We start from the raw sequence: 27,152 nt of genomic DNA, 5'->3' as shown, positions 1-27,152 counted from the left end.
CTGCACACAAGCGAGAGCGTCGGCTCCGAGCCCCCGCTAGCGGGCCGGGCCGGGGAAAGGGGCAGAGAACCCGACCACCTCCCCAAGGCGACGGCAGCGCGATGGCGGCGCCCCGGGGCGGGGAGGGCCGCGCCCGCCTCGCTCCGCCACACGTGCCCGGCGGGCGGAGAGGCACCGCGCGCCCGGCCACGTGCTGACGCCCCCAACCTCCCCCCGTTCCCACCGGCGGCGGCAGCGCCCACCCCCGGGCTTACCTCAGCCCCGGCCTTGCCTCAGCCCCGCTTCCCCGTCCCCTCCGCGCCGCGGCCCAACCGCGCGCAGCACCGGCCCATTGGGCTCGAGCGGCGCCGCGGCCCTTCTTACCTTGCGAGGCCGGTGGGGGAGGCCGGGGGCGGGGGCGGGGGCACGGCGGGGCACGGCGCCGCGCACACGCGCCCGACCACTGCGGCGGCCGGCGGGAAGGGGCGGGGGGCGGCGGGGAGCGCGCGCACCGCGCCCCTCCCAGCCCCGCCCTCCCGCTTCCGCCGGCCGCTGCGCTCATTGGTCCGTGTCCCCCGAGGGGGCGGGGCCGTCCGCCTCGTCCCCCCTTCCCCTCCGCCCGCTGGCTGACCACGTGCCAGGGGCGCTTCCCGCGGTCGTCCCCCGTCCCCCCCACCTCCCTCGCCGCCCCCCCCCCCCCCGCCCGCCGCCCCTCGCCGGCGCCTACGGAGAGCGGCTGGGCTCAGCGCGCGCTCCCGCCATGGCGCGGCGCCGGCGCCATTGCTACCGGGGCAACTCCGCCCGCCGCTCCCCGGCCCGCGCGGGCGCGGGGCTGCGCCTCGGCCGCCAGGCGGCGCCGCGCGCCACCTCACGAGGCGCACCCCCCTCCCCCCCCCCCCCCCCCTCTCCCCCCCGCCGCCATCTTGCCGCCGCCGTGTCTCAAGGTGGCCGCCTCCTCTGAAGGGCAGTCAGGCGGTTTCCCGGCGACAAAACGATGTTTAAAGCGAATTAGAGAAGAAATTGGAGAACTCCCGTGGCTCCGCGCCTTCCCCCTTAGCAGCAGCGCTAACGCCGCGGCCCCCGTTAGCCTCCGGCGTCCCCCGAGGAGAGGTGTGTGTGGTGATAAACGCAGCCGCCGGGCCAGACGGGTGGATCCCGAGCAAAACAAGGCCACGGGGGCGTTTTTGTCACAATTCTCCAAGTCGGTTACCAAAACACCTTCAGCTGTTTGGCCGAATCCACCCGAAGAGCGTTCCGTGGAGCCGCCGGTGGATGGGGCCCGGCCCTGCCTGGTGCCACGCGGGTCACTTGCTTTAAACACCGGACAAACAGAAAACTGCAGGAATTCAGAGGCGTGTGGGGAGCGTGGTCAGCCTCTGCCATCAGCAGCGCGCTGTCCTGTGTTTTCTGCCCGAGATCCTGAGTGCGTCATCTCTTGTTCTAATGGGGTGGCTACAGGAGCCAGTTCTAAAGTCACATATTAAAGCAGTTTCAAAAGGATCTTTAAGTCATGTCAGTCTGTGTGATCTGTTTGCCTGTGGTCCTATCCTTGGTTACATAGATCCCACTCCAAATCGTACAGCGTATGCCCAAGGAGATAGGTTTGGCTTTCATTTACCCTTTATAATGCTCCAGCAGGTCGAGACGGCAGCTCTCTTCTGTTCACAGGATTTCCATGGATGCTGCCTCACCCAGCCCACTCTAGAGTTGATAGCTTTAGCCTGGGGGACTGCTCATCTTTCTTCTGTGTCAGTTGATAGCAGAGTCTGGGGCATTCTGTTAAGTGTTTTTACATGTGCAGTGTGTGTCTGTTTACATGCAAGTGTGTAACTAGTTGTGTGTGCTGTAGGGCTTTTTCTCTTCTAATAAAATGCTTTGTGAGAGAACTACCAACTGTTGTGAACCCAAACTGGAGCAGGCTGGGGCTGAGCACTACTGACAATTCTTTTTCCTCAAATATCAGATTATAAATTTGGTTGGGTTTCCTTAATTAACAGATTCATTTTGTATGACTTAAGAGATCTTCTGGACTGAATCAAGTCTTTTTACTGAAGTGCAGCTGTAGATTATATTTATTTTTGAGACACAAAACAAATATTCAAAGGCAGCCTTTATTTGAGATTCAATAAAAAAAAAATGGAAATCAGCTCCATCAGTCACTGCTTGTGGGCATTGTTCCTTTGTCTGAATCAACATCTATTTTCCTAAAATGTGTTTCTTGATAGTACTAATGTGATTATCTCACTTTTCTCTACAAGAATAGCAATTCAATTTCCAAGTACATTGGTAAATACCATGGCCTTTCACGTTTAAAGGTATTTCCTTTTGTGCATCTGTGTGTAGTGTGTTGCACAGCTGGATCACGCACATTTTTTCTTTCGAGTAGGCTCAGTATGTTATCAAGCCTTGGTTCTGCTGTCTAAGTCTGTATATGAATTGCTTTGCAGAAATGCCCTGAGTTAGAAAACTTCTGGAAGTTTTGAAGTGAGTGAGTTGTATCTGTTCTCAGTTGTGTTCTAGAGAGCTGTCTGATGCCCTAAAGCACCTTGTTAAAGCCTAGCCTCGAGGGTGCTATTTCAGCCTAACTTAACCTGCCTCCTCGCTCCAGCTGCTTGCCTGGTGCATGGCTAGCTTCTGGGAGAAACCTCTTCTTTGAGGGAACATCAAGGAGGGCAGCAGTGTTCTGGGACACCCAGGGGTAGTGGCCTGGGAGCCCGGAGGACAGAGGAGGGTGCTGGAGGAAAGCCCTTCAGGCCAGCTGAGAGAGGGCCAGTCGCAGAGCGGCGGTGAGCAGTTTACCCAGCCTTGCTGCCCTCAACGCTGGCTGAGCAGCACGGGAAGGTGGCAGGAGGCTCATGCAGCAAGACTTGGTTCAGGCCACAAGATTAGTAATAAGGGGTCATGAGCAAAGCCGTGTAAGCAACCCTATTCCGACTTGAGCAAGCACATCTGTTTCAACTGCTGATCCCACCAACGTGTCCTGACTGTTGGGGCTGAGGCTTCACGGTGGCTTCTGGCTACAGCCTTGAGCAGGAGGACATGAGAGAGGCTGGGCACCTAGGATCCTCACCTCCACAGGACAGTGCCGTGCTCAGCAGACCCTCTGAGCTCCAACACACAATCTGTCTGCGTAGCATGAACCAGATTAAAGAGCCTCTGCAGTGACCTTGCCATAGGCACCTCACTCTGCTCCAGGCACTGCTTTAATCCTGCCATTCGCCTTCTACTTCCCACGAATGCAGTGCCAGCAACTCACCTTGCATTTGCATCAGCCTTGAGAACGGGATTCTGGATGGTTCCTACAATTATTAGGGGCTGCATGCCCTGGGATGCTTACAAACTACCACAGTACTGCCTCCGCCTGCTCCGTGGTCACCCTTACCTCTTCGGTGGCCCACACAGCAACCCAGCCAGAAAAACGTGGTCGGATGAGGTGAACACCTGAACACCACTGAACACCTTGGAAAACACATCGTACCTCAACGGCTTGGTCCCTGCATACGTAGCTTCATCCTTGGATTAGCTTCATCCTCATCAGCTGTTTGCCCTGGGAGATGGAGGGTAGCGGTGCTTCTCAGTGATGAAAAACAAGTTGAAGTGAGGCAGAAAAATCTGTGATAAATTAGTGTGGAAAGTGTTAATGGGGCCAAATGTCCTGAGTTTATTGGATTAGGGAAGTCAAACTAATTTTAAAATTATGCCTAGAGAGTAGGAAACTAGATATCATTAGCCATTTATCTGACACAACAGAAAAGTCTTAATGGCTGTCATCTCAGCACGTTAGGAAAACACTGTCAAAGCTCTTGCTGACAAGATGCTTTCTCGGGGATTATTAATTATATTGCGTTATTAGCCAGCCGCAGTATGGAAACATATTTCGCATGTTAACTAAAGTGCAACGACCATTTAGCTAATAAGTGTGACTTGGTCTTTTAAATTTTCTTAATGATTAGCAACTTAGTAAAACTGTAACGCTGAGAGATAAAAATAGTCATTCAACAAGCCGTGTCTCAAGAACAAGTTTTAGCTGGAACTCGCGTGTAGCAAGGACGGATAAAGTGTACAGTCCTGATTACCAGCCTGATGGGACAAGACAAAAGTAAACAGATCTGCAGATTTAACCGGCTCGTATGACCCCTTCCTGCATCGTCATACGTGGTAAAAGTGCACTTGTGGTAGTTCAGCCCAGCGTATCAGCTTAATCCTTCCACTGCAGCCCTGGTGAGGACAAGGGTTGCCGCAGCCTTTGGCAGCGCGGAGCTCCGCACATCCTGTCCCAGGCTGCAGCCTGCCCCGCTGCAACCATTGACAATTGATTTGAAACATCCCAGGATGAGCAAAGCATCATCTCCAGAGGAACATACAAATAAATAAAATGATAATAGTAAAATGCATGAAGGCATGTTGTCCAGTTGTGGCCCAAGAAGGTCAGAGAGGGTCCCCGGTGAGACATCCCAACCTGGAAGGAGAAGACTGACCTCCCTTATATGCAGCAGCTGCTGCTGCGAGGAAGCACAATCGGAAACTCGGGATGTGTCTCATTAGCCCGCAGAATTCACAGCATGCTGGCAGCAGACTGGGAAAAAATAATTATTGGCATGTGAAGTCCGCTAGCTCTGGGACTCCTGCTTCCAGCTACGTGGTCTTTGCTATAGCTTAGCCAAAAGCTTCGTAGAGGTGTGGGGTGAAACAAGGAGAGGAAGCCTGATGGCGCATACAGCTGACAACTGTTTTCACAGAGTCATTTTACTTCAGCGCCTCTGAAGCCCCAGGCAGCTCTTCTGGGAAGCCCAGGGATATAGCTGTGGGTAATGCTAATGTTGTGGGCTTCGTTAAACTAATTCATGTGCTGCACTACAGTTATCTGATCAGGCTTTCTATGATCATTCACCGAGTAGCACACGGGACAGCAAAGACTGGCTGCTGGGAGTGTTGCTCAATAAATGACCCCTCACTGCTGAGTTACTGACACTGTCACTGGCTGATGCCCCGCAGGCATTAGGATGAAGCTCAGCAGAAGTTTAGTGAAGCGGTTTTGAACAGCCTTCCTGGTGTTGGACCACCTGGACGACCATTGTGTGGCCATAGCTCGAGCCGTTCTGTTTATATGGACTGGCTGGCTCACAAGGACCGAGTGGAGACATTTGGGACCCCAGTGCCAGCACCCTCTCTGCCACCCTACCTCTGCTGTCCCACCTCCCGTTCCTGGAGGGAATCCAGCCTGGCTCTGCCCTCAGACAAGGGGCAAATCTGCGTTGAACTCCGTCTCTCCCCAAATGCTCCTCCTGCCTATCGTGCCTAGAAGAGCTGCAGCACCAAGTTTTCAGCTGCATCAGCATCTGTGCAGGCAGAGGTGTGCTTTACAGTGGGCTTTTACAAGTGGGCAGTGGGAATGGCTGGGGTTAGACACCAGCACACCTCCAGTGAGGGTTCATCCCCACGCCGAGCCACCTCCCACCCACTCCAGGGCTGCCTCCCAACCTTGCAGTCTCACCTCTGGACCATCCGTTTCAAAGGGATTTAGCTGAGAGCTTGCACAGCAATTATCACCCATGGAGCAAACGTGCTTTGCCAGGAAAATACCTCCCATCTGGAGTTGGACATATGTCTGAGAGGTACAGAGGGAAAAAAAACCCAATAGTGCAAGCCAACACATGCTGTAGATGTTGTTCATTGTCACTTTTATGTAACAGACACAGATAATGCTGTTAAAAGCAAGAACCCATCTCTTTTTTTTTTCTTTTTTTACATTCAGAAAATCCATTATTATATTTAACTAACTGCAGTAGACACCATGGAGAGCTTCTGAGCCGGCCATCTCAGCTAGTCTGACCTGGGGAGACCTGTTTGCATCACACAGACTGACTCTCTTCTGTGCACTGCAGCCTGGGCCCTGGCTCCCACACGCCCTGAGTGCCCTGTGGCAGTCCCAGGTCCCCCACTGCTGTAGCCCATGACAGCATTGACCCAGTTCTCCTCTAGTGAAATCCCAGCAGTCACTCCAGGAAAGCCTTTGGTGCAATCTTATTGCTTCAGTGCACATACCGGGGCCAGACACTCATCCCAGTGGACCTCGTGACTACACTTCCAGTCGCTTGGAAGGGACCAGAATTTGCTTTAGGGTCTTCATACCAAGAGAGTAAAGTCTACAAAGGAAAGAAGTTCAGGCATATGGAAAGGAGCATGGACCTTCCCTAAAAAACCCCCACAGCCGCAGCCTGTGACCCTCCTTGGCCCATCTATTCTCATGCTTTTCGTTATGCTCGATCCTCTGTTACATTATGGTCACAATGAGCTCGCAGTGACTGAACAATGCTGGTGTCTCGTCTCTAAATAAATAATGGGTTTCTGTCCTGAGAAAGTTGCTAGAAAGTAACCTCGTATCACAACAAGAAACACATAAATCTTAAAAGTTAAGCAGAGAGTTGGCTTTTGCAATGATTCCAACATATCTCCCCAAAAGGAAGAGAAATCCTTGCAGTTTGATTTTGTCACATAAAAGCATCTCAAAAAGAAGCAAAACGAGCACAAACAAGGCTATAGAAACAACACAACCTCCTGTTTGCACACTACCTTGGCTGAAAGCCATCCAGCAAAAGTGGGGGTTGGATCAGTGGGGCACCTTCCAGTTAACGCTGCAATACCCGTTCCCCTAATGGAATTTATCAGTAATTTTTATGGTATGGGCAGCCCGAGGCCGAAGCTGAAGCTGGAGCCTGGAGGTCTAAGCAGAGGGTGGGGGAAGGAGGAGCAGAGGGTGGGGAAGAAGGAGCAGCAAGGGGAGGTGACCTGGTGATGGTCACACCATGGGAGGGATGGCAGGAAGACTTGAGTCTCCTGACCTGGGGGCAAGAGTGCCCAGGCCCGTTGTGTGGTCAGTGATGTGCTGTGTCTTGTGCTGCAGCAGGGATGAAGGAGGGAGGAAAGGCTTCCTAGGAGGAAAGAGGAGGCAAATAGTCTGGCTGAAACAAAATACAAAAAAATTCACATCAGCCCAGCCAGACTTTCTAAGATTCTCCTAAAAACATTGTGGCTTGAGAAATCCTTATGAGATTGGCCAACATTTCCATAATGCATGGATAGGATAGCAGAGCAAGCAAGGTGCATCCTGACCGATTCAGGTGGGATCCACCTTCTTCCTCTGCACAGGTGAGAGTGAGGGGGAGTTTGCTCACCCTGTTTTCCGTAGCACCTCGGGTGATCAGTGCTATGTGCTGGTAACACAACTGCACTAGCAGTTGGTTTCTCAAGGCATGAGATCCCTCAGCAGAAGGAAGCAGCAAGCATGGGACAAAAAGGTGGAAACATGAGGCTACAGCATCACCTGACCCCTCCTTCCTTAACTCCAGCTGAGTGATGACCCTGCTCAGTGTTATGCTTTGCCAGCTAGTAAAATCATCATCCCACCAGGCTCTTCCAGTGGGGCATGGAGACACACATGTAACGTATTCCTCCCGTCCTTTCCCCAGCTCTTCCTGCAGCCCAGTTGTACCGACTATTTCAGAGTAAAACGCCAGCTTAGTGCATGAGCCACAGCAGCCAGAAGGCATCCGGTGGATGGGTCCTCCTGGTCTGCCAGCTGCAAGGTTTTTGTGAAATGAGACTTTTGCCCAACGGCGCCCGAAGGAGATCCATGCTCAGTCCCTCCGTTCCGGTGCGTGGCGATGTCTATGCCTCCTCACTGCCTCGCAAGGTTTTCAGCTCAGTCGAGGTTTTGGCCGGGAGCTTCTTGCGGCGGAACACAGCTGCGATCTCCTCAAAGGACTTTCCTTTCGTTTCCGGTACTTTGAAGTACGCAAACAGAAAGAAGACTAGAAGCAGAGCCGCGAAGATCACAAACACGTACGGTCCACACAGGTCCTGCAGTGGGGGAAGTGACAAGAGGGGACACCACCATCAGCACCGCAGGGATGGCTTCCCCCTCCTGCCCTGGGTGGCTGAGGTGCCCCACGGGACTCGGGGATGGAGATCCAGAAGGCACGTCCACATCTTGCTGGGCTGCTTTGGGAGCCTGGCACTGGGGCCGTGCCAGTCATTTATTGGTATGGTTTTAGAGGGGATTCTTACCGCGATGTACTGGAAACACATTCCCACGATGAAGTTGCAGGCCCAGTTGCAGAAGCCAGCGACGGCGATGGCGGCGGGGCGCGGGCCTTGGCTGAACAGTTCGGCTACGATAAACCAGGGGATGGGCCCGGGACCGACTTCAAAGAAGATGACGAAGAGGAAGATCGCGACCATGCTGACGTAGCTCATCCAGGCAAACTGGCTCTGCAAGAGGGTGTGCTCAGTGTTAGAGTCCCAACGTGACTCTCATTAATTATCACTAATTACTTTAATTAAGCTTCTTTTTTCAGAAATTTCTTACTATTCAGACAAGTGGGCCCTGGAGATGCAGAATTAAAGTGCCAAACTCTCGTGCCAGGTGCTGGCTGGGCGTGTGGTGCCAGTGTTGCTGCTGGCAGAGGGATGTTGGAGCCCACAGCTGTCAGCTCAGCTCTACCTTCGAGCCCTTTCCTTGTCTCCAGCATGGCCGAAAAGAGGCAAAATGATGTTGTCTTTAATAACCAGGGTGGTCAGTAAAGGAGGCCACCCCTTGTTTGGTTTTACGTCTTGACAGGAGCTTGCACCAGTGGTTTGGACTGACTTTGGTGGGAGCTGGCGCCATGCCCTGCCTATTCTGCCCTATGTCTCACAGCCTGACCCCTCTACTGAGTGTCAGAAGGAATAATTTGTCCCTTTTTTAATGACAAGATGCTAGTCTAGCAACCCTGCACCAAACCAGGGAGACATAGGTTGAGAATTTAAGGCACACACTGTTTGCATGCGGAGGTGTGCCCTGGGCTTTCTTAGCAGGCATGGCGTTGTGCTGTGGGAGTAGTGCAGTTGCTGTGTAAGGAGCTGAGGCTGTCAGGCTCAGGGAGGGGACAGGGGACACACGTCCCTTCTAGCTGCATCGGGGTATCTCAGGGGCCAAAGAGCACAAAATCCTCAGGCACTGCTGTGTTCAGAGGTGGCTCCAGCTATGGCCACTTTGAACTGTCCCTTCTAAGGACAAATGTTTTCTGAACTTCTTTGAGACGAAAACGCAAAACACTCACTTTAAAGAGTGGTTCCTCTTTCCTTGTTTGCAAACCAAGGGGAAAAAAATGGAGATAAATCCTTACCAGGAGCACAAGTCCAACTGTCATGGCCACGGCGCTTATTAACATGCCCATCAAACCAGCCAGGAACAGCGACCGCCTGCCCGCCTTCTCCACCAGAAAGACCTGTGGAAACACGTGCAAAAGCTCAGTCTCCAGCACTGCTGCTCTCAGGAGGTTCCATCAGGTTCATTAGCAACGAGCAGCCTGTTCCCACTACCACACCACACTCCTGCTCTTTTAGCTTTCATGGTAGATATTTATGTACTGGTTTCCAAGTGTCAGAAACTCTGCCGGTGGCTGTTAGGGAGCCAGACTGAGCAGCCACCCTGCCAAGGGCAAGGCAATGCCACATAATACTCAGAGCTCATGCATTTCCAAGCTCTCAGGACCTCCCACCACTCCTACACATGTTGCTGACTACAGACTTTTCTCTCTCTCTTTTTTTTTTTTTTTTTCAGGAAGAATAAGCTTAACTAGGTCTGCATTGGTTTGGAAGTAGCCTTCAAAACGTAGCGGGATTCAAATCACATCACAGGCCATTGCACCTTCCCTGTCCTAGGGCAGGGATAGTTGGGTTGCAGCTGGAGTCAGGATTTTTTACTTCAATGGCTCCCAGATTCCTTTGCTTTCCTGGTAGCCCCAAGGCTTAGCTTACTCCTTCTCAACTCCTCTTGGTGGACTCCAGTCATCTCACCCGACTTTTAACATCTAAGTCTGTACCAATCACTTCACCCAATGGGGAGATGTAGGTAACTCCAGAGGATGGTGCATCTGGCCTGCCCTAAGATACCACGCACCAGCCTCTGAGGCTGCCTGCTCCTTCCCCTCTGCTTGAAAGGACACCTCTGGCCATCAGCTCAACCTCTCCTGCCATTTCAGCAAATGATTTATGCTTCCAGGAGACCATCTCTTTTGCCGGAGGCAGTTCATCCTGCTAACTCGTGAAGTCGCAGAGGGTGAGCCTCTGTGCTCCCTTCTCCCCTTGCCAAGGTCCACCTGGCCATTGGTGCTTCTGCCTTTTGATCGAGGTCTATCATTTATTGACAGATGCGGGTAATTTTTAAGTGCTCATGGCCAAAAGAAGCAAAGAGCAAATCTTCCCAGGCTGCAGGTACCACAGCCCTGGGGTGGAGGTGGAACTGGAGGAGACTCTCCAAGCGGGAGGCAGACCTCTTCCAGCCACATACCTCCGTGCCTCGCTTCACAATAAACATCATGGTTTCTCCTCTCTGTGAGGTCTGTGATGGACTTTCTCTAAAGCAGGTTCACCCCAAGACCTCCCATCTCATGCTGGACTAAGACCTTAAAGCTGTGTATTTATTTCTACCTTGCAGCTGGTCCTGCTTCGGGGTGGGTAAAAGTCCTTTGCTCCCTGAGCCTCTCTAGAGACGTGAGGGAAATGGTGGGGCTTGACATTTCCTGATCTTCTTCTATCAATGGCCACGTTAAAGAAGTGATTGGAATCGTGTTAATACTCTCAGGAGAGAGACAAACAGAGGGAAAGGCTGTGGAAACGGAACCATCCTTTTATTGCTGCCAAGTGCTGCATAGCTACGCTGAGGAGAGGTGCTAGACTGCTTTTATTGCTACGGAACAGCCTTTGGATATCACTCCTGCAGGCGCTATGTACATACGGAGAATAATTTGAAAGATAACAGGTAAGAGGGAGATTGTGAGCTGCTGGCTTCCCCATCGCAGCGCCAATCCTGTGCCTGCTCCCTGGGCGGAACAGGACCGGCAGAATTTCGGTCTCGAAGGCAACTTTTATTTGGGGGGAAATGCTGAGCTACCAGAGCTTCCCTGAATGCGGTGATGCGGTTTTTGCTCACGAGGCATTTAACAGTGGTGGTGAGAGCAACAGGTTGCATTTCAAGGCTTGATTTTTCAAATGAGGCTTGCCCAGGGAATGATTTTTCCCATGAGTAAGGTGTGCGGGATCAGCCCCAGCTCCCGGATAAAACCACGTTTCAAAAACCACCTGGTACCTTATGTGTTTTTGTAGTCTTGGGGCAGAAGTATTTACTTACAGAGATAACTGTGAAGACCGTGTTCACTACTCCAACGCCAATGGTTGCGTAAACTGGTTGGTCAACTCCAGCTCTCTCGAAAATGTTTGTAGAGTAGTAAAAGATCTATCAAAATACATTAGGATGAAGGATTAGGTAACAGGGCTGGTGGAACTTTTTGTTCTCTTGAGAGAAGAGTTGCACTTGCTTGGCTGAGGTGTGAAGTAGTTTAATTATGATTGTTTTTTCAACTTTTTAATAGCTGGTTATAATAATTAAAGCTGAAACTTTCAAAGGAGCCTGAGGGAGTTAAAAATCCTGTTGAAATTCCCCTCCTGAATGACTGCATTTGCACATTTGAAACCATTTTTTTTCCCACATAGCCCCATGTTTAATCTTGAAAGCCAGATCACCAGCACTGAGTGCTGGAGACAAATACCTTAATATGCCTGACTTTTAAATTAATTTTAAAATATTCTTGCTATGTTGGAATGACTCAAATTTCTCCCTTCTCTCCAAAAATAAGGCAATGCCTGTCTGGTGGAAGTTAGGGACAGGAGGTAAATGGGTGGCTGGCTTCGTGGCTGGTGGAAGGGGCTGGGCACGGCCTCGAGCTGTGGCAGCTGGGCTCTGTAGGGTGCTCAGCCCTGGCTCAGCCCCGCGAGGCTGGGCATCCCTGCATGCTGCTCCACCTTGCAATGGGGAAATGCTCTTAGAGTTTTGAAAGCTCGCAGGACAAAGGCCTCAACCTTTGTAAAGTTGCCACCAGACTTTGAAAAATCTGAGTCATAGTCAGTTTTGAAAAGGAGGCTCTATGCTGCTGGGTGTGAAGTGGTGATTTCTGGTATCCCAGGAGGTGCTGCAAAGCCTGTGAAGCTGAAAACAGCTAGAAGATAGGGATACTGTGGTTCCTGGGGAGAGCAGGTAGTCATTAAAGAGAGCAAACTGCTGACAAGCACAGGAGAAGGAGGGTGACGGGAGAGCTCGGCATGGACCTGCTCACCCTTCTCCCTTCCTGCCCTCCCTCAGCCTGGCTGGGCAATGGGGTCTGCCTTCCACACCGATGGCGGTGGCCAAGGAGCCTACTGTAGTAACGTGAAAGCCTTCTCTTCACCCCTACATGTCTTGGACGGAGCCAGCATTGCCTTTTCACGCTCAGCGCAGGTTTCTTTAAAGACAAACATTTTTGGGAGACTCACCGCGTTGATTCCTGAGAACTGCTGAGATATTTGCACCATCAGTGCCACGATGACAGCCTGCTTGTACTTTGAAGAGGTGAAAAGCTGTCTTATGGAGACTTTCTTTTCACTAGCAGCTTCTTGCTTTTCCTTTTCCATTTCAGCAATCTCCTTCATTGGGTCACAGTTTCCTCTGAGCCTTTTCAAACCTTAAGAAAATAAAAGATCGACGTTTTATTTTCAGTGGTAGATAAGGAGTAGAGTAAGGACAAGAATCTCTCTAGCCAAAACTCAAGGTAAGCCAACCACAGTAGCATCCTTTTGCTCTGAGGACTGCTGTGGCACATCAAGGATCAAAGGTGGGTCTGCTTGGCAAGGGGCAGCAGCACATTAGTGCTGCAGAAGCTCCAAGAGACGATGCTCAAGCCCCATCCCTCAACAATGCTTATTAGTCCCACGCAGACACATCTGAATAGTTTCTGGTCCAGAGCTAATTTATACTTCAGCAGCTCAGATCTTCTTATCTCGATTTCAGCTGTGTGTCCTACCATTGACTGCTCTTAACTCCTTGCACAGACGGCTGGAACCAGCTAAGGTGGGCAATGCTGGATGATGTATAAGTGGTTGCAGTCAGCACTGTGGATTTGCTGTGTAGTTGCAAAGAGCACCAAGGATGGAGAGCTCAGCTGTTCCCCAGAAGATGTCATTTTTACACCTGGTTGAAATCCCTTCCAACTGAATGAGGGTTCTGAGGGTGGCGTCTGCTAGATGCGATCTCGCTGAGAGAAAGGAGTGACACTCTAAGGCTCACACCACCCACAGCGATATAAAAGCAATTCCTTAGTCAGCGACTGTATGCAAGTGCCCAAAATCCCACCTGCGTGGGATGGAACAACTATATTGTTACACATGTGAGCCCTCAGCCGGGCTTTCCCCTCTGTGTTTAATACTACGTGTAGTGTAAAACCAACTCCAGACAAGCCCAGAAAATGCGTCTTACTTTTTTTAGCTTCCTCCACCTTCCCCAGTTTGATGTAAAGGTATCGGGGGCTCTCAGGGCACAGTAAGAGCAGGAAGAACTGCAGGAGGGCGGCCACACCAGACAGACCGAGGAGCAGGGGCCACATCTCATCGTTGCCCAGGAGAAAGTCTAGACCGAGGACCTGGAATATTTGAGGCATTGTTTGAATGGCTTATGAGAAAGTGATTGACCACTATGGCATTATGAAGTGACAACCTGGAAGAAAACTAGAAGCAAATATCAATTCTCAGTCCTAACAGTTTGATGTCTTTAGTTATGATGCATGTTTTCAAGGAGAAAATGAACAGATGGCATAAAATGTCATGAGCAAGACTTTGGCTTACATGTGCCAGAGGATAAACCTCTGCAAGCCTGTTCCCCACCCCGGAGCGTCTTGATCCTCCTTGGGATGTGCCCCTGGCAGGAGACCTGTGGCTGGCCAGAACCACTGCGTAAACAGCTCAGCAAATATAGGCATGCTGATGAAATGCTTTCTCCTCAGACCTTGCTATCTTGGATTTTCAGGGTATGGGTTTTTACGGGCATATATGTCCTGAGCAACTCCATAAAGGGGCAGAACGTGGGTGGAGGGGCAGCTGCCCGGCCGCTACCCAGCACAGCCTGAGCACCGAGGCCACGGTGCAGCATGAGGCTCAGCAAACCAGCCAACTTGGACTTTGCTTCAGTGTGTCATTATGGCATTGAAAAAGGCACTCCAGAGGGGCTGTGAGTGCTTGCAACCTTTTTCATACCATGATTTCCAAAGCAGTTTTTGTATTCTCACAGCCAGTGAAGCCAGCAGGACCTACCTTGTGAACTTTTATCCCCATGGTTTGTTCATAGTCTTTGGCTAAGTCAGATTAGATGAACTTTGTGGTTACCTTAAGTTTTTCTGGATGGGTTGGTTCTCAGTACATTTATGTGCCAGCCTGTCACATAGCTGGGACTCTTGCCATGTTGGGAAATGCTGATGGGGACGTTTGGCTCCCTGTTTCTCCAATGAAGCCATTTTTGAATACCTGAATATCAGGGATCTTGTGTTCAGGATCCAGCCTGACTCTGATGAGATGCGTACAAAAACTTTGCAGAAATTGTTGGCAGAAGTACTTTTTATTTCATGAGAAGTCATCTTTGTTAAGGACACCTCTGACTCAAGGTAGAAGTTGAAGCCCATTAGAGCAGATTGCTTCACACTCCTCTTCAGTTTTGGGGTGGAATGGTGAGTGATACCCCAGCATGTCACTGGGGTATCCTTAACCTCTGAAGTACCCTCTCTGGACTCATGCGTTTTCCTTCTTACCTGGCTGATGAGGATACCCGTGACGATAGCAAGCTGGTGCAACGTCCCCAGTGCTCCTCGAAGGGCCGTGGGAGAGACCTCGCTGACGTACATGGGCACGAGTCCAGAGGAGAGCCCTGCACCGAGCACACGCAGGCGTCATCTCTTTTAGACCACAGCTCAGCAACCAGCTCCAATTGCTTCCCAAACGGGAAGGGAGGATGGAGCCTGTGTGCTGCACCCCATGTCCCACCAAGCCCCTCGTGCCTGGCTGAGAACCACCTGCACCTTGCAAAGGTGCTCGGATATCCCTGGATTCAGAGCCCCAAGCTGGGAAGCCTTGACACTTGAACACATGAATACACCATGGAGCAGAGATCATCTGCTGGGAGAAGTTATCACAGAGCAAAGAGCTTTCTTAAAACTTGCCTTGACCCTTCAGAGCGGAGTATTGTATTTGCATGCCAATAACAGCAATAATGAGCTGTTATTTCTAAGCTAATTCTAATGTAATTCCATATCTTATCCTCTCCATGTACAGTGCTCCTGTACTATCTGCTAGATAGTGCTGTTGTCTAGGGAACCTGTTAAACACGTGGCTAATAACAGACTGTTACAACAGCCACCGCCAAGATCGAACCTTGAGATACAGAGGAGGGACTTGCTTCTTTCTAGGGTACGTAAAATAAACTGATTTTGTGATAGAGCCAACACAAATACTTCTGGGAAAGATCCTGGATTGAGAAGGACAGACGTAGGGAGAAGAGGGAAATTCCCATCTGTGAAACCCCTTCTGAACTGAAAAAGATTTAAAAAGATAGGAAATTCTTCACTGCAGCCCTGGAGCACCCAGCACCCACCGAGGGGCTGGTTTGCCTTGCGTGACCCCGCCTGGACTCACCGCAGTACAGCCCCGTGACGGCTCTCCCAGCGATGATGAGCAGGTGAGACGGCCCGAATTTCGCCAGCCCCATGAGGAGGTTCCCAGCGATGGAGAGGACGTTCACCACCAGCATGGCTTTCACCCTGCAAGGCAGCACAGCACAGCTCGTTCTGGCCCCAGTCTCAGCCCAAGCAGCCGTCGCGACATACGGTCAGAGCTATTAAGTGACTTAATCAGTGCCGCAGGGGAAAAAATAACAATCGTGGGCACTGTAAAATAGCGGGCAGGGTGCAATCAGAGCAGCTAAAAGTAAATTAATAATCCTATGCGAATGCTGTTCGGACGCTCTCCTCTCCCTCTTGCCATGGAAAGAAAGGGGGAATTTGGAAGTTAACCATCAGCTGCTCGACTGAAGTGCCAAAAGTTGCAATAAAATGTCTGATTTATAATTGAGCATTTCAATAAGCCAGACCTCTGTGATGGTTGGAACAGCATTTTGGAGGTTTGAGTTTGGGTTTTTTTTCCATTAAATTAGGGAAAATAACACAAAATTGTGTTCCTATGGGGAGGGAACAGTTCTGAGGGAGAAAAAAATCAAACAAAAAGGCTCGGGCTGTGGCACACACAGTCCTCTCACCTCCCCAGCCGGTCGCCGATCCACCCCACGGTGAAGGAGGAGACCATGCCGCCGACAGCGAACATGGAGACGGAGAGAGACCAGTACATGGTAAGGATGTGCGGGGAGGCGGCGAGGTCCTCGCCGGTGTCGGCCAGGGGTGTGAGTGTGCCCTCGGTGCTACGCCAGGGCTCCGTGCCAGGGATGGGGACGGTGCCGGGGCCATCCTCCCCAGAGACGTTGATGGCATGTCTGTCCAGGGGGGCGATGCCCAGCACGCGCCCGTAGTGGGCTTCTATCACCTACAGTGAGCAAAGGGGAAAAACACCGTTGGCTCAAATCTATAACCACCCCCAACCCCTGTTTTTTTTTTTTTTCTGCCCCAGGAAAAGCTTTTCGTCGCCCGTAGTGGGCTTCTATCACCTACCGTGAGCAAAGGGGAAAAACACCGTTGGCTCAAATCTATAACCACCCCCAACCCCTGTTTGTTTTTTTTTTCTGCCCCAGGAAAAGCTTTTCGTTGCAGGCTCTGCAAGGGTGAAATCTTGGGGTCACCCACAGCACCCCACCACCCAGGGAGGGACTGCAAGGGCAGGCAAGGAGCATCCCCTCTCATCCAATGCCGCCTCCCAGGGACGGTGTGAGCGTGGTGTCTGGGTTCAGCACCCACGGAGAGGTGCGGTCCCTCGGTCTGGGCACAGGGACGGTGTCGTGGTGGGGACAGCACCACGACGTGTGGAGCCCCGCTCCTTTTGCTGAGGGGTGGCAGTGGGGGATCCTCGCCATTTTCTCACCCCACTGCTTTATCGCCGGGGTTTTGTCCTGCGGGAGATAGCACCCAGGGAAGGGACAGAGCCCTCCTGAGGGCTTCTGCAGGGGACGGACCAGCACTGGCTGCCCTGAAGCCCTCGTCCCTGGGCTATGGGTGGCTTGGGGGGGGGCTCCGCTTACCTTCTGGGGGGCGTTAATGACACCCAGGCTGTAGCCGTACTGGAAGAAGCCCAAAACCGCAGTGAAGACAGAGAGGACCAGCGTTCCCGTGAGGTGCTGGGAGAGGAAGCAAAGAACAGCCTCACCCCGCTGTCCTAGCCCTGCCTGAACTCGGGGGGCTGCACCCCATCCCTGTCCCAAGGGATCCTGCTCCTCAACTGGCTGGGACAGCAGCACCCAGGGATGCCCCTGCAGCAACACGGGCGCTTCAAGGGGCTCCAAAGGAGAAGGGAAAGCCCCTCGGGGTGGGCAGGATGAGGCCCCCAGAGCAGAGCAGCATTGCCCCACAAAGAGCAACCTGTGCCGGGGCTCTTCCTGCTGCGCTGTCCGTCCTCGCCCCGGTGCTCAGGCGAGCGGGAGCTCTGCCTGCCGTGGCAGCGGAAGCAGAACAGCTAGGAAAAAGCCTGCTTCTCAGTAGTGCTGTTTCAAGTATCATTTCCTTCCATCACAGCTAAAATTATCTGATGAGCTGACAGAGCTCTTAAAAAATGAAGAATAATCCCTCGACCCCTTTGCCCCCCCGCTCGGTGTGCAGACACCAAAGAGCGATTAATTAGGGGAGGGGATTTTTTTTGTTGGTTTTGGTCTTGGCAAGCAATAAATATCATTGCTTAGTGCTGGGCTCCCACAGAAATTCTAGTGAAAAAATACCACCGAGCCGTAGTTACCTTCTCCGCTTGCATTTTGCTTTTCTTCTCCATCCCGCAGCTCCTCTGCTGTCCTCCCGGGAGCGATCGCTGTCCTGGGCTGCGGAGTGAGGTGGGAGCTCAGGCAGGGAAGGAGGGACAGCAGGACTGGGATGGAGGCAAGAGGGATCAGCAAAACTGGCTGGTGCTCCGAGAGATGGGATTATATCAACTCTGGAGTTAATGAGAAACCCAAACCTTCCAGGTGTTATTTGGCCACTGCTCAGCTCAGAGCAGCCACGACCAATCCCCGTATTTGGGGGGGACAAACGAGATGATGGGAGACCCGCAAAGACATGGAGAGGACCTGGGAAATGGAAACGATCCAGCTGAAAGGCTGGTTTGGGGCTATTCCTCGGTTGAACAGTCCGTGATGTGACATGCCAGGGACTTGGGATCGTGCTACAGCCTGTTTGGAGATGTTCAACACCTCTCTTGGTTTCTGTGCTACGTTACCACTGAATTAGTGGGAAGAAACCTTTCCAGTGTGTGTAGCAAAGAAGCTCGAAAATGAATCAGAGCGGTTTATTTATATAGCACTTGGCACCTGCTTTAAAACATATTTTTGTGTGTATACAACATAGGTGGCCAAACACAGATAAACACAGATGCATTCGGCTCTCTCTCTGTACGTACCTACATACCTGCACGTGAACATCCTGGGCGTTCAGAGGAGATGTGTGTGTGGAGACAGAACACAGCAAAATGCCCCAGAATATTACAATAACGTACGTTTTCGTGAAAAAGCCCACAACGGCGTGAAGGCTGAGCCTTTCAGCACCCCAAGCTGATGGCTGCGCTGACAAGTGGTGCCCGTGGTGGCAAATATCGCCGATGGTGGTAACGAATAGTGCTGATGCTGCCAAACGGGGCAGCCCTTTGGCTGGGCTCGCTCGGCGAAGTCGTGAACTTTGCACATGTGCAAAAGCTGGTCTGAGCTGGTCTCGCTCGGGCTTCGCTGTCCTTGGCATCATCAGCGAGAGGAGCTGCAGGGCCAGGGCATCCATAGCAGACATGCCAAAGTCTGAACCAGCCGAGAAGGTGATTGATGCTGATTAATGCTGATTAATGCCATTACCTTCCAGATAAGCCCCTGATGGGTCCAAGCAGTCAAGTTGCAGTGACTCATTGGATGATGCTCTTAGTCAGCCAGGCTTCACATGGGCACGAAATGTACTTTCTTCAGAGGAAGAGGGAACAAAAAAAAAAAAAAAAAGATGAGCATAAGACCACTAATCTTTGCACTGGTCTCCTCCACCAAGGTAAAACTTTAACTGGAGGAGAAAAGTTCATTGCATTAATGCAGGCATCGATTCCAGCCACAGCACCTGCATTCCCCGCTTGGGCTGGCGGAGCTGCGAGGGGGAGGGCCCTGAGGCTGAGCTTTTTGAAGTTTTCCCCAATATTTGTCCTTCCAGCCGAGATCTTTGGCCACTGCCGTTGTTTGCTCGCTGTGCGTGGATACGCAGGCATTTATGAGCGCTGTGTGTTCTGGTTAAATGCCTCCACGCAGGGGGCTAGCTGGATTAGGCAATTAACATGCTCCTCAAGTTTGAATTGTAAAACAAACGAGATCCCTGACCCAACATCCCAAGCCAAAATCGTCAGGCACTGTGAACCTCTGGGGCACCCCTCCCACGCCCCCTTCCACGATCCCCATCCTGTCATGGGTGCCCAGTCGAGCGAGGATGACGCTTCCACCCCACGCTCCCAGCCCACCTGGGGCGGTCTGAGGGTCAAGGGCAGCTACATTCCAAAAGGAGAGAGTGGGGTGGCCTTTCCATGGCCGGCAGCCTGTGTCCCCCCTCCCAACATGGCTCACAGAGCAGAACCCCCTCTCAATCTGGCTTCCTGGAGCAGAGGTGCGGAGGAACTTGGAGGTGGAGGAGCAGCCCAGCGACTTCCATAGAAACTTTGGATGCCAGAGGCTGCAAGCTCCATGGCCACCAGCCTCTGAAACCAGGACACTTGACCAGGTCTCCTGGCAAAAGGCATGAAACTATCCCAGGGCTCTCCCATCTCTTCCTGGCCTCTCTTACCCTCCTTGCCAGACTGGATGCCGGGAGCCGGTTCCCCACGGCTACCTCTCCTCTGTGTACAGCCCCCAGCTGATGCCAGCTGGGCTGTGACACACTCCTCCACAGCCTTGTCCCGGGCAGTTTGCTCTCATGTAATCATAGAATGGTTTGGGTTTGAAGGCACCTTCAAAATCATCTAGTTCCAACCCCCCTGCCATGGACAGGGACACCTTCCACTAGATCAGGTTGCTCAAAGCCTCATCCAACCTGTCGTTGAATGCTTCCAGGGATGGGGCAGCCACAGCTTCTCTGGGCAGCCTGTTCCTGTGCCTCACCATCCTCAATGTAAAAAATTTCTCCCTTATCTCTAATCTAAATCTCGCCTCTTTCAGTTTAAAGCCATTGCCGCTTGTCCTGTCACTACACACCTTTGTAAAAAGTCCCTCTCCAGCTTTCTTGCAGCCCCTTTAGGTACTGGAAGGCTGCTAGAAGGTCTCCTTGGAGCCTTCTCTTCTCCAGGCTGAACAGCCCCAACTCTCTGAGCCTGTCTTCATAGGAGAGGTGCTCCAGCCCTCAGATCATCTTTGTGGCCTCCTCTGGACCTGCTCCAACAGCTCCATGTCCTTCTTGTGTTGGGGGCCCCAGAGCTGAACGCAGTATTCCAGGTGGGGTCTCATGAGAGCAGAGTAGAGGGGCAGAATCTCCTCCCTGGACCTGCTGGCCACGCTGCTTTGGATGCAGCCCAGGACACGGTTGGCTTTCTGGGCTGCCAGTGCACATTGTCGGCTCATGTTGAGCTTCTCATCCACCAGCACTCCCAAGTCCTTCTCCTCACGGCTGCTCTCAATCTGTTCTCTGCCCAGCCTGTACTTGAGCTTGGGATTGCCCCGACCCACGTGCAGGACCTTGCACTTGGCCTTGTTGAACTTCATGAGGTTCACACGAATGTGAATACATGTCTCTCAGTGACAAATATTTAGCTCTTGGTGACACCAACAGATTGGAACTGCTGCGTTTTTCTGAATGGGGGGTCTGGATGTTGATGTGCAGGTTAGCAGAGCCCAGCTTGAAGCTGGTCCCAATGCTCACAGATGAGAAAGGTCAGTGTGTAAATCTGCCTCCTGCTGCGGTCACTTCCCAACGGGGCTGTCAGAGCATCACGCCGTGAGCATTAGCTTGCGAAACCGCAGCACAACACTCCTACGTGCTCGAGCACTGGCCCTGACTCCACCAGGATGAACCATTAACCCATCTCATCTCTCGCAGGTTTGATGGGGTGGGTTGTGGGACCGCAGACCATGGTGTGTGGTCACCGGCACAGCCCAGGGGCGACACCGACCCATCCCGCGCCTGGTGAGCCATGCCAGGCAGCAGCTTCAGTGATTCCAGCAAGGGCACGTAGATCCAAGGGGCAAAGGGGAGGTGGCAGCTGGCCTGTGGGCACCTTCCCTATGGAGCCAGCCCTGCCGTCCTCATCCTCACCACTGGGATCCCAGCCTGGAGCTTCTTTGTACTTTCTCTTGTCCATGTTCAGATGATCTTGGAATGTGTCTGAGGGTGACAAGAACATGTGTGCTCCATGTGGCTGCGTGGGACTCAGCATCCTATTTTCGGCACCTCGGGTGCTGCCCGAGTCCCAGCTGCAGCAACCACACAGCTACCAACGAGGCTGATGTCACCTCCTCACCTCGTTCCTCCTGATGCTGGGAAAAAAGTGATACACAAACCCGCAGGAGGCCTCAGAAGAGTTAAAAATAAGAAGGAAGTTTGAAGGTGGTGAGAGTGGTCAGAGACCGTCCCCTTGCACGCACTGGGCTTCCCTTGCCAGGGTGAGCGGAGCAGCTCAGCCAGGTGGATTCACGCCACAGTTATTCAGGGAACATGGTGCGATGCAGAGGTGAAACACACAGATGACAAACGTGGGTCTTCACAGGCATGGTCGCAGGTCCGGGTGTGCCCAGCCCGAGGGCATCACTGCCACCCCTGGGTAAGGCAGAAATACCAATTTCCCTGCTTTCAGGACACACACCGCACCTCCACAGTGCCGCAGGGCTTTGTGGGTTTTCTCCAGGGCTCCAAACTGCTCTCATAGCTTCTCATTGCCTGAGTGTGCGAAGTAGGTGAACATCCAGAATCCTAAACCAGCATCCAGCCCTTTAACTCTGGGTGACTGCACCTTGTAGCATGAATCTTAAAATTCCGTGATGGGCATCGTTTACATTATTTGCAAACAAAAGTGTTTGTGTTATTGCTGATGCTTTATTTTAACAATAAAGGGTAAGAACTATGTCTAATGTTACTGTTGTGCAGAATTGTCACGCTTATTACCTACTGTGTGTTGTATCGACTGTAACTGGTGTTGTTGCTAAATCTAATGCTGTGTGATAAAAGCAGTGGGTTAAAGTTAATGGTCGGGCTTTGCTTTTGAACAACTAAACAGCTGTCACATCAGTGAAGGAATTTAAAGACTCCATAAGGACAGTGAGGCTTTCTCTGCTCTCTGTGGCCGGGGTAATTTGCACATGCATTTTACTGCCTTTGGGTCATCCAGAGGCAGCTTTGATGTTAAAAACAAAGAAAAAAAAAGAAAACGTAAAACAACAAAAAAAAAAGGAAGATCCAGACCTTGAGGCTGTGCCTGTCCAGGTAAGAGCAGGCTGACAGGCACGTCAGAAGCTGGCACAAGAAGAACACAACGTATGTTCATTTTTCCTCTCTGTGCCCGGCAGCAGTGCTGGGGCTGCCCGCGAGACAGGGGCGTCAGGCTGACAAAACACATTGGAATTTGGTGATTTGGTGCATTTACAGCACAGCTGTAAAGATTTTGCTGTTCTGGCCTTGTACCCTTCCAGCAAAAACTAGCGGCACTAAACCAGGGGAGTTCAATGGGGCCCTTTCCACCCCTCCTCCAGCTCTGGATGGTGCAGCATCTCCCGGACAAGAAAAATTGAGAAGCAAATGCAGTCAACCTCTTCTGCAGGAGATCGTGATGGCCAAGAGGAGACGTGGCAGCTCTGCAGTGATACACGGGGCAGTGAACACATGCCGCAGGGATGTGGTGGTTGCCGCAGGCATCTACCTTCAACCACATCCCTATTGCTGAGAACATCTCTGCCAGATCTCCGTAGAGGAGCCATGCCCCCAGGCCAGTGGCTTCTCACCCTGGTCCACCCCACACCTTCAGGAAGAGGCAGCTTTGGTCCCCGCAGCTGCTCGCCGCCGGCCTGAGCGATGCTCACGTCGGCCCCGGTTCCGTGGCACCACGGCACAAACTGGTGCACGAGCAGCCATGGACCTGTGCGGGCCCAGGTCGAGATGCGGAATTTCAAACCACTTCCAGCAACCGACTCAGCTTTGAGGCTGGTTGCTCACCTTGAGCATCCCACTTCTGTCCGAAAATACATAATATGATCAACCTCAAAACCATCTCACAATAAGAAAAATACCGTTTAATAATCCTTTTCTGAAACAGGTTTGAAAATATTCAATTCCTAGTTGCTCCAGCCTTACCTTCGAGCATCCTTTACCCTGGGAACAGTACCCACCTTCTCCCTGGTGTCCACAGTGTGCAGGGGGGTCACTGGCAGCCGAGCACAGCCCCGCGCCAGCTCCAGGGCTTTCCTGTCATTTCCCATGGAGGGTACGACTCGTTCCTGAAGTTCCCGCAGTATTTCGCAGCAACTCTGTAAATAATTGAATGCACAACGGGCTCAAGTGACTCCTGCACAGACGTTGTTTCTCTTTTTCCTCCTCCAGCACTGCTCAGCTGAGTAAGTTTTCTTTCCAGGGTAAAAATTCCCAGAAACAGGGTTTTAAAAGGAGCCCCAGGTTTTACTTCTTTAAACACTAAAATTAAGTAGTTTCTGGTCACATTGGTCAGCCACAAGCGTATTTGACTTATAACAAAAGACAAGCTAGGAATATTTGGAGGGGAAAGCACGTCTGTATAATAACCACGGGTTGATTTTGTAGAAGAGCAGAAGTTTGCAGGTGGTGATGGTCCATCAAGGCATCCCTTGGCGGCTGCTTGCTGCTGGGCAGCATCGCAGGGGACATGTCACATCTCTGCGTACTCATCCTGCCCCTAACCGCAGCCTTTCCGAGACCCTCCAGGCAAAGGACACCACGACTCGGAGCCCTGAAAAGCCACGTTACCTCCGTGACCTGCTAACACTTAACACTCCAGGTTTTATTCACAAAAATATAAAAGGCATGGCTTAATGTTGTAGTTTTGTGTTTTATTGGCACCAGAAATGCGTTTGCTCTATGGTGTGTCCATGTACACTCTGTAGACAAGACTGCGTTCGTATTGGCTTCTTACACTCTCCTTTCAAACGACTCTATAGTTTTAAAAAATACATTCACAAACTACCTTTTGTTTAAACACAATGATTCCCTTCTAGTTCATCACTGTACCCCAAAAAACCACAATAAAAAAACCCCAAACATCCAAAGCTGTATATATTTGTCACTTCAAGGGGGACAAAAAAAATATTATGAAGTTACCAGTTTGCAACGTAACTTAATTAAAAATCTCTGGCTTTTATTTTACTTGTATTTTAGTCATAGTGAAAATATAAAGAGCCAGTGGCAATCAGTCTCTGTGATGGGACTCGTACGGGGTTTTAATTCCAGTGCTGTGGTCTTATGGCTGTCCCTACACTTTCCAGGCTGCTTAGCGAGGTGCTGGGCAGGCTGCCCTGGACCAGCGAGAGGGTGCTATGGGGATGAAGGTGGCACCCATAAAGCACCCCTTGCCCGCGCTCCTCAATGCTATATTCCACCGGGAGTCCCACTGCTGGCAATCCCTGCCGGTACCCAACTGCAGCCCTGCCTGCGGGATGCTTGGGGCGAGGGTGGCCCGTCCTGTCCCATCCCCACCGCCCCGCATAGCCTCTTACCCTCCGTAAAGATTCAACTTTGACCAAGTCCTGTTGATTTAATCATTTTTTAATAAAGCCATCGTTACTGAGTACACCAAGATTGCCAGTTAAGCTCTCTATATGTCGCTGGAGGTAACAGCGCTGTGATCAACAGCGGAACGGAAAAAAACAAAAACAAAAAAACAAACCCAAACAAAAAAAAACCCAAACAACCCCAACCAAAACGAGGTAGGTTAAAACCAGCAACACAGACCTTGTTATGCGACACCCCAACACCACAGGCAGCCATGCTTGCAGCTACTGAGAAAGAAAACCCCAGATACGCACCGAAAACGGAAATCAACTGAGCAGAGTTTATAAGGACACGATTCAACCTGAACTAAACACACACACACGGTTCGGCACAGATGTTGTCTTCCACTGTATGTTGGGTAATTCCTAGGGAGCGGAAGGGGCGGAAAACGAGTAGAGATTCAGACCCTCGGCCAAAGAAACCACACACATATATATATTTTTTTTTAAGCTCTTTACAAGCCCAATCCAGCAAAATGGGGGACGGGCAGCTTGTTTCATCATCCCCGTCCCTGTGCCGGCTGCCTCCGCACGCCAGCGCCCGGCTCCGGGCTTGGGAAGGGGACGAGCGCCCACAGCTCACGCCGGCTTCGGCATCAGGGTCCAGCACACGCGGCATCCCGGGAGCCGTCTGCGGCCACAATTCCCGCCTCGAGGGCGAGCACGGGGCTCCTCCGACCGCTCCGTCGTCCTCTCCTCCTCCGATCCCCCCGTCCTGGCGCCCGTGGCCAAGCCCCGGGCCAGGAGGGCACCTCCGGAGCAACAACAAATGGCACCTCTGTCCCTATCAAGACACACCATTATGTGAAGATCCATATAGAAATATGGATTGACAGACTTGACAAAAACGGTAGCTGATTTTTATTAGTCTAAGGCTAGTAGTTTAGCCATTTAAAATCCATTTCCCAAAAGAGGGGAAAAAAACCCTATTTATTTTTTTTTCTCTTCTTTAAAAATCCGTTAAGCCGTTGCCGCCAAAAGCAACATGTAAATGTTGGTGAAGGCAAAAGATTTCTAAAATTACCCAGCTATACGGTTATGGCCTTCATCACAAAGATAAAAGGTACATTTATTGTGCTGTCTCTCACCAGATTTAATCAGTAACTTTACAACATACTATATATTTGATGCTAGCAGGCAGACAGAATTAAAAACGGACTGTTTGACACTGTTTCTTTCCCCGTTCTTACAAAGTAGGGGACAAAGAAAAAGTAAAATTAAAAAATAAAATAAAATAAAATAAAGGAAAACTCATAACCCACTATAACACAGCGTAATCAGGAGACCTTGGGGGGTCCAAGCGCGAAAGTCCATCCCTGCCCGCAGCCCCCGCCCCGGGGCTGACGGCGCCGGGGGAGCGGTGTTCCTCGGGGCCCTCCGCATCTGCCTCTACAGTGTTAGTCCACGTGTTTAATGTCCTTTAAATTAGAAATAATGCCATGGTGGTGAGTGCCAAGTGCTCCTCTGTTACCAGTTCATCATGGAGTTTCTGTTGAGGGTCATGAAAAACACTTGGCTGCTTCCTCCGGATCTCACCGATGCAAAAAATACCTGTTTGGAAGCCAAAAAAACTCATTAATAATTTTTATTCTTGTAAGAAAAAGTCTGTTAATTGTCTTGGTGAGCAAGGAAAGCAGGAGCTGCCCCACATCCCGTGGTTTCCTCTGCCTAAACCTCCCTCCCTGCTCCTTTTCTCCACTCGACAGCAGGAATTTTACACGGACCCACTGCCTTGTTCTCAGTTTTTGGCGGAGCTCAGGGGCCTGAGCTAACCCTTGCCAGACTTGGATCAAATCAAACCACTTATTAGTAAACACAGTAATAAAACCTCCCTCGCTATCACTACCAAAGAGAGCAAGGTTTGGAACGCCTTAAAAATACCAAGTTTATCAAATTTTACTGCCACGGCACCATTTATTATGCAATATTAGTAAGACTGCTGTCAGTGGTTTGGGTCTCGCTAAACGTTAACCATTTGAGTCAATATCTGCCTCGGTTTGAAATGGTTTTCTTTGGAAAAGTCAGTCCTGGTATTTCAGCAGTTCCTGAAAGCCAAGCTCAGGAAAACTACTTTCCTTCAACGTGCTCAAAGCACAGAAATGTGTCAGGACTCTGTATGAAGAACACAATTTTTGCTGCTTCTGTCAGCATCCACCAAGCATTCCCCCCCAGTGGAAGTCTTAAAAAAAAAAAATCTAAGTTATAATTTGCAAATATTGAAGGGGACAATCTGAAGCCTCTGACTCTTTTAAAACAAAAAAAAACTATTCAATCTTCACACGACTTTAATTGTTAACCATTTCTCCAGAAAGAGAATCTGTATTTCATATTTCAAACCCACCAGTGATTAGTTGGTTCCAGTATTTTAGAAAGACTAAGGTGGGTTTTTTTTTCC

The 27,152-nt window shown here is 51.2% G+C and overlaps 2 protein-coding genes across 3 annotated transcripts in view; both read right to left on the bottom strand.

Annotated features, from left to right (window-relative positions):
• Window positions 1–7,186: 7,186 nt before the first annotated feature.
• Window positions 7,187–18,182, bottom strand: SLC2A2 (solute carrier family 2 member 2). The gene is made up of 11 exons (XM_009990430.2): window positions 17,767–18,182; window positions 17,060–17,155; window positions 16,130–16,410; window positions 15,511–15,635; window positions 14,631–14,746; window positions 13,310–13,472; window positions 12,331–12,518; window positions 11,153–11,257; window positions 9,147–9,248; window positions 8,047–8,250; window positions 7,187–7,839 (listed from the first exon to the last, which is right to left on the bottom strand). The coding sequence occupies exons 1-11, from the start codon at window positions 17,797–17,799 to the stop codon at window positions 7,648–7,650; spliced, it is 1,605 nt and encodes a 534-aa protein (XP_009988732.2). The 5' UTR covers window positions 17,800–18,182; the 3' UTR covers window positions 7,187–7,647.
• Window positions 18,183–25,470: 7,288 nt separating this feature from the next.
• Window positions 25,471–27,152, bottom strand: part of TNIK (TRAF2 and NCK interacting kinase) — a 162,485-nt gene continuing 160,803 nt past the window's right edge. For both annotated transcript variants that reach the window (XM_086618726.1, XM_086618727.1), the window contains one exon: window positions 25,471–26,308. In XM_086618726.1, the coding sequence (XP_086474852.1) occupies window positions 26,225–26,308 (84 nt within the window). In that variant the 3' untranslated portion in view covers window positions 25,471–26,224. The remainder of the gene's footprint in view (window positions 26,309–27,152) is intronic.

The sequence above is a fragment of the Tauraco erythrolophus genome, chromosome 11 (genome assembly GCF_009769465.1).
Source record: "Tauraco erythrolophus isolate bTauEry1 chromosome 11, bTauEry1.pri, whole genome shotgun sequence".
NCBI classification, from domain to species: domain Eukaryota; kingdom Metazoa; phylum Chordata; class Aves; order Musophagiformes; family Musophagidae; genus Tauraco; species Tauraco erythrolophus.
The sequence above is the reverse complement of the archived record's forward strand: the minus strand, read 5'-3'. Positions and strand labels throughout refer to the sequence as shown.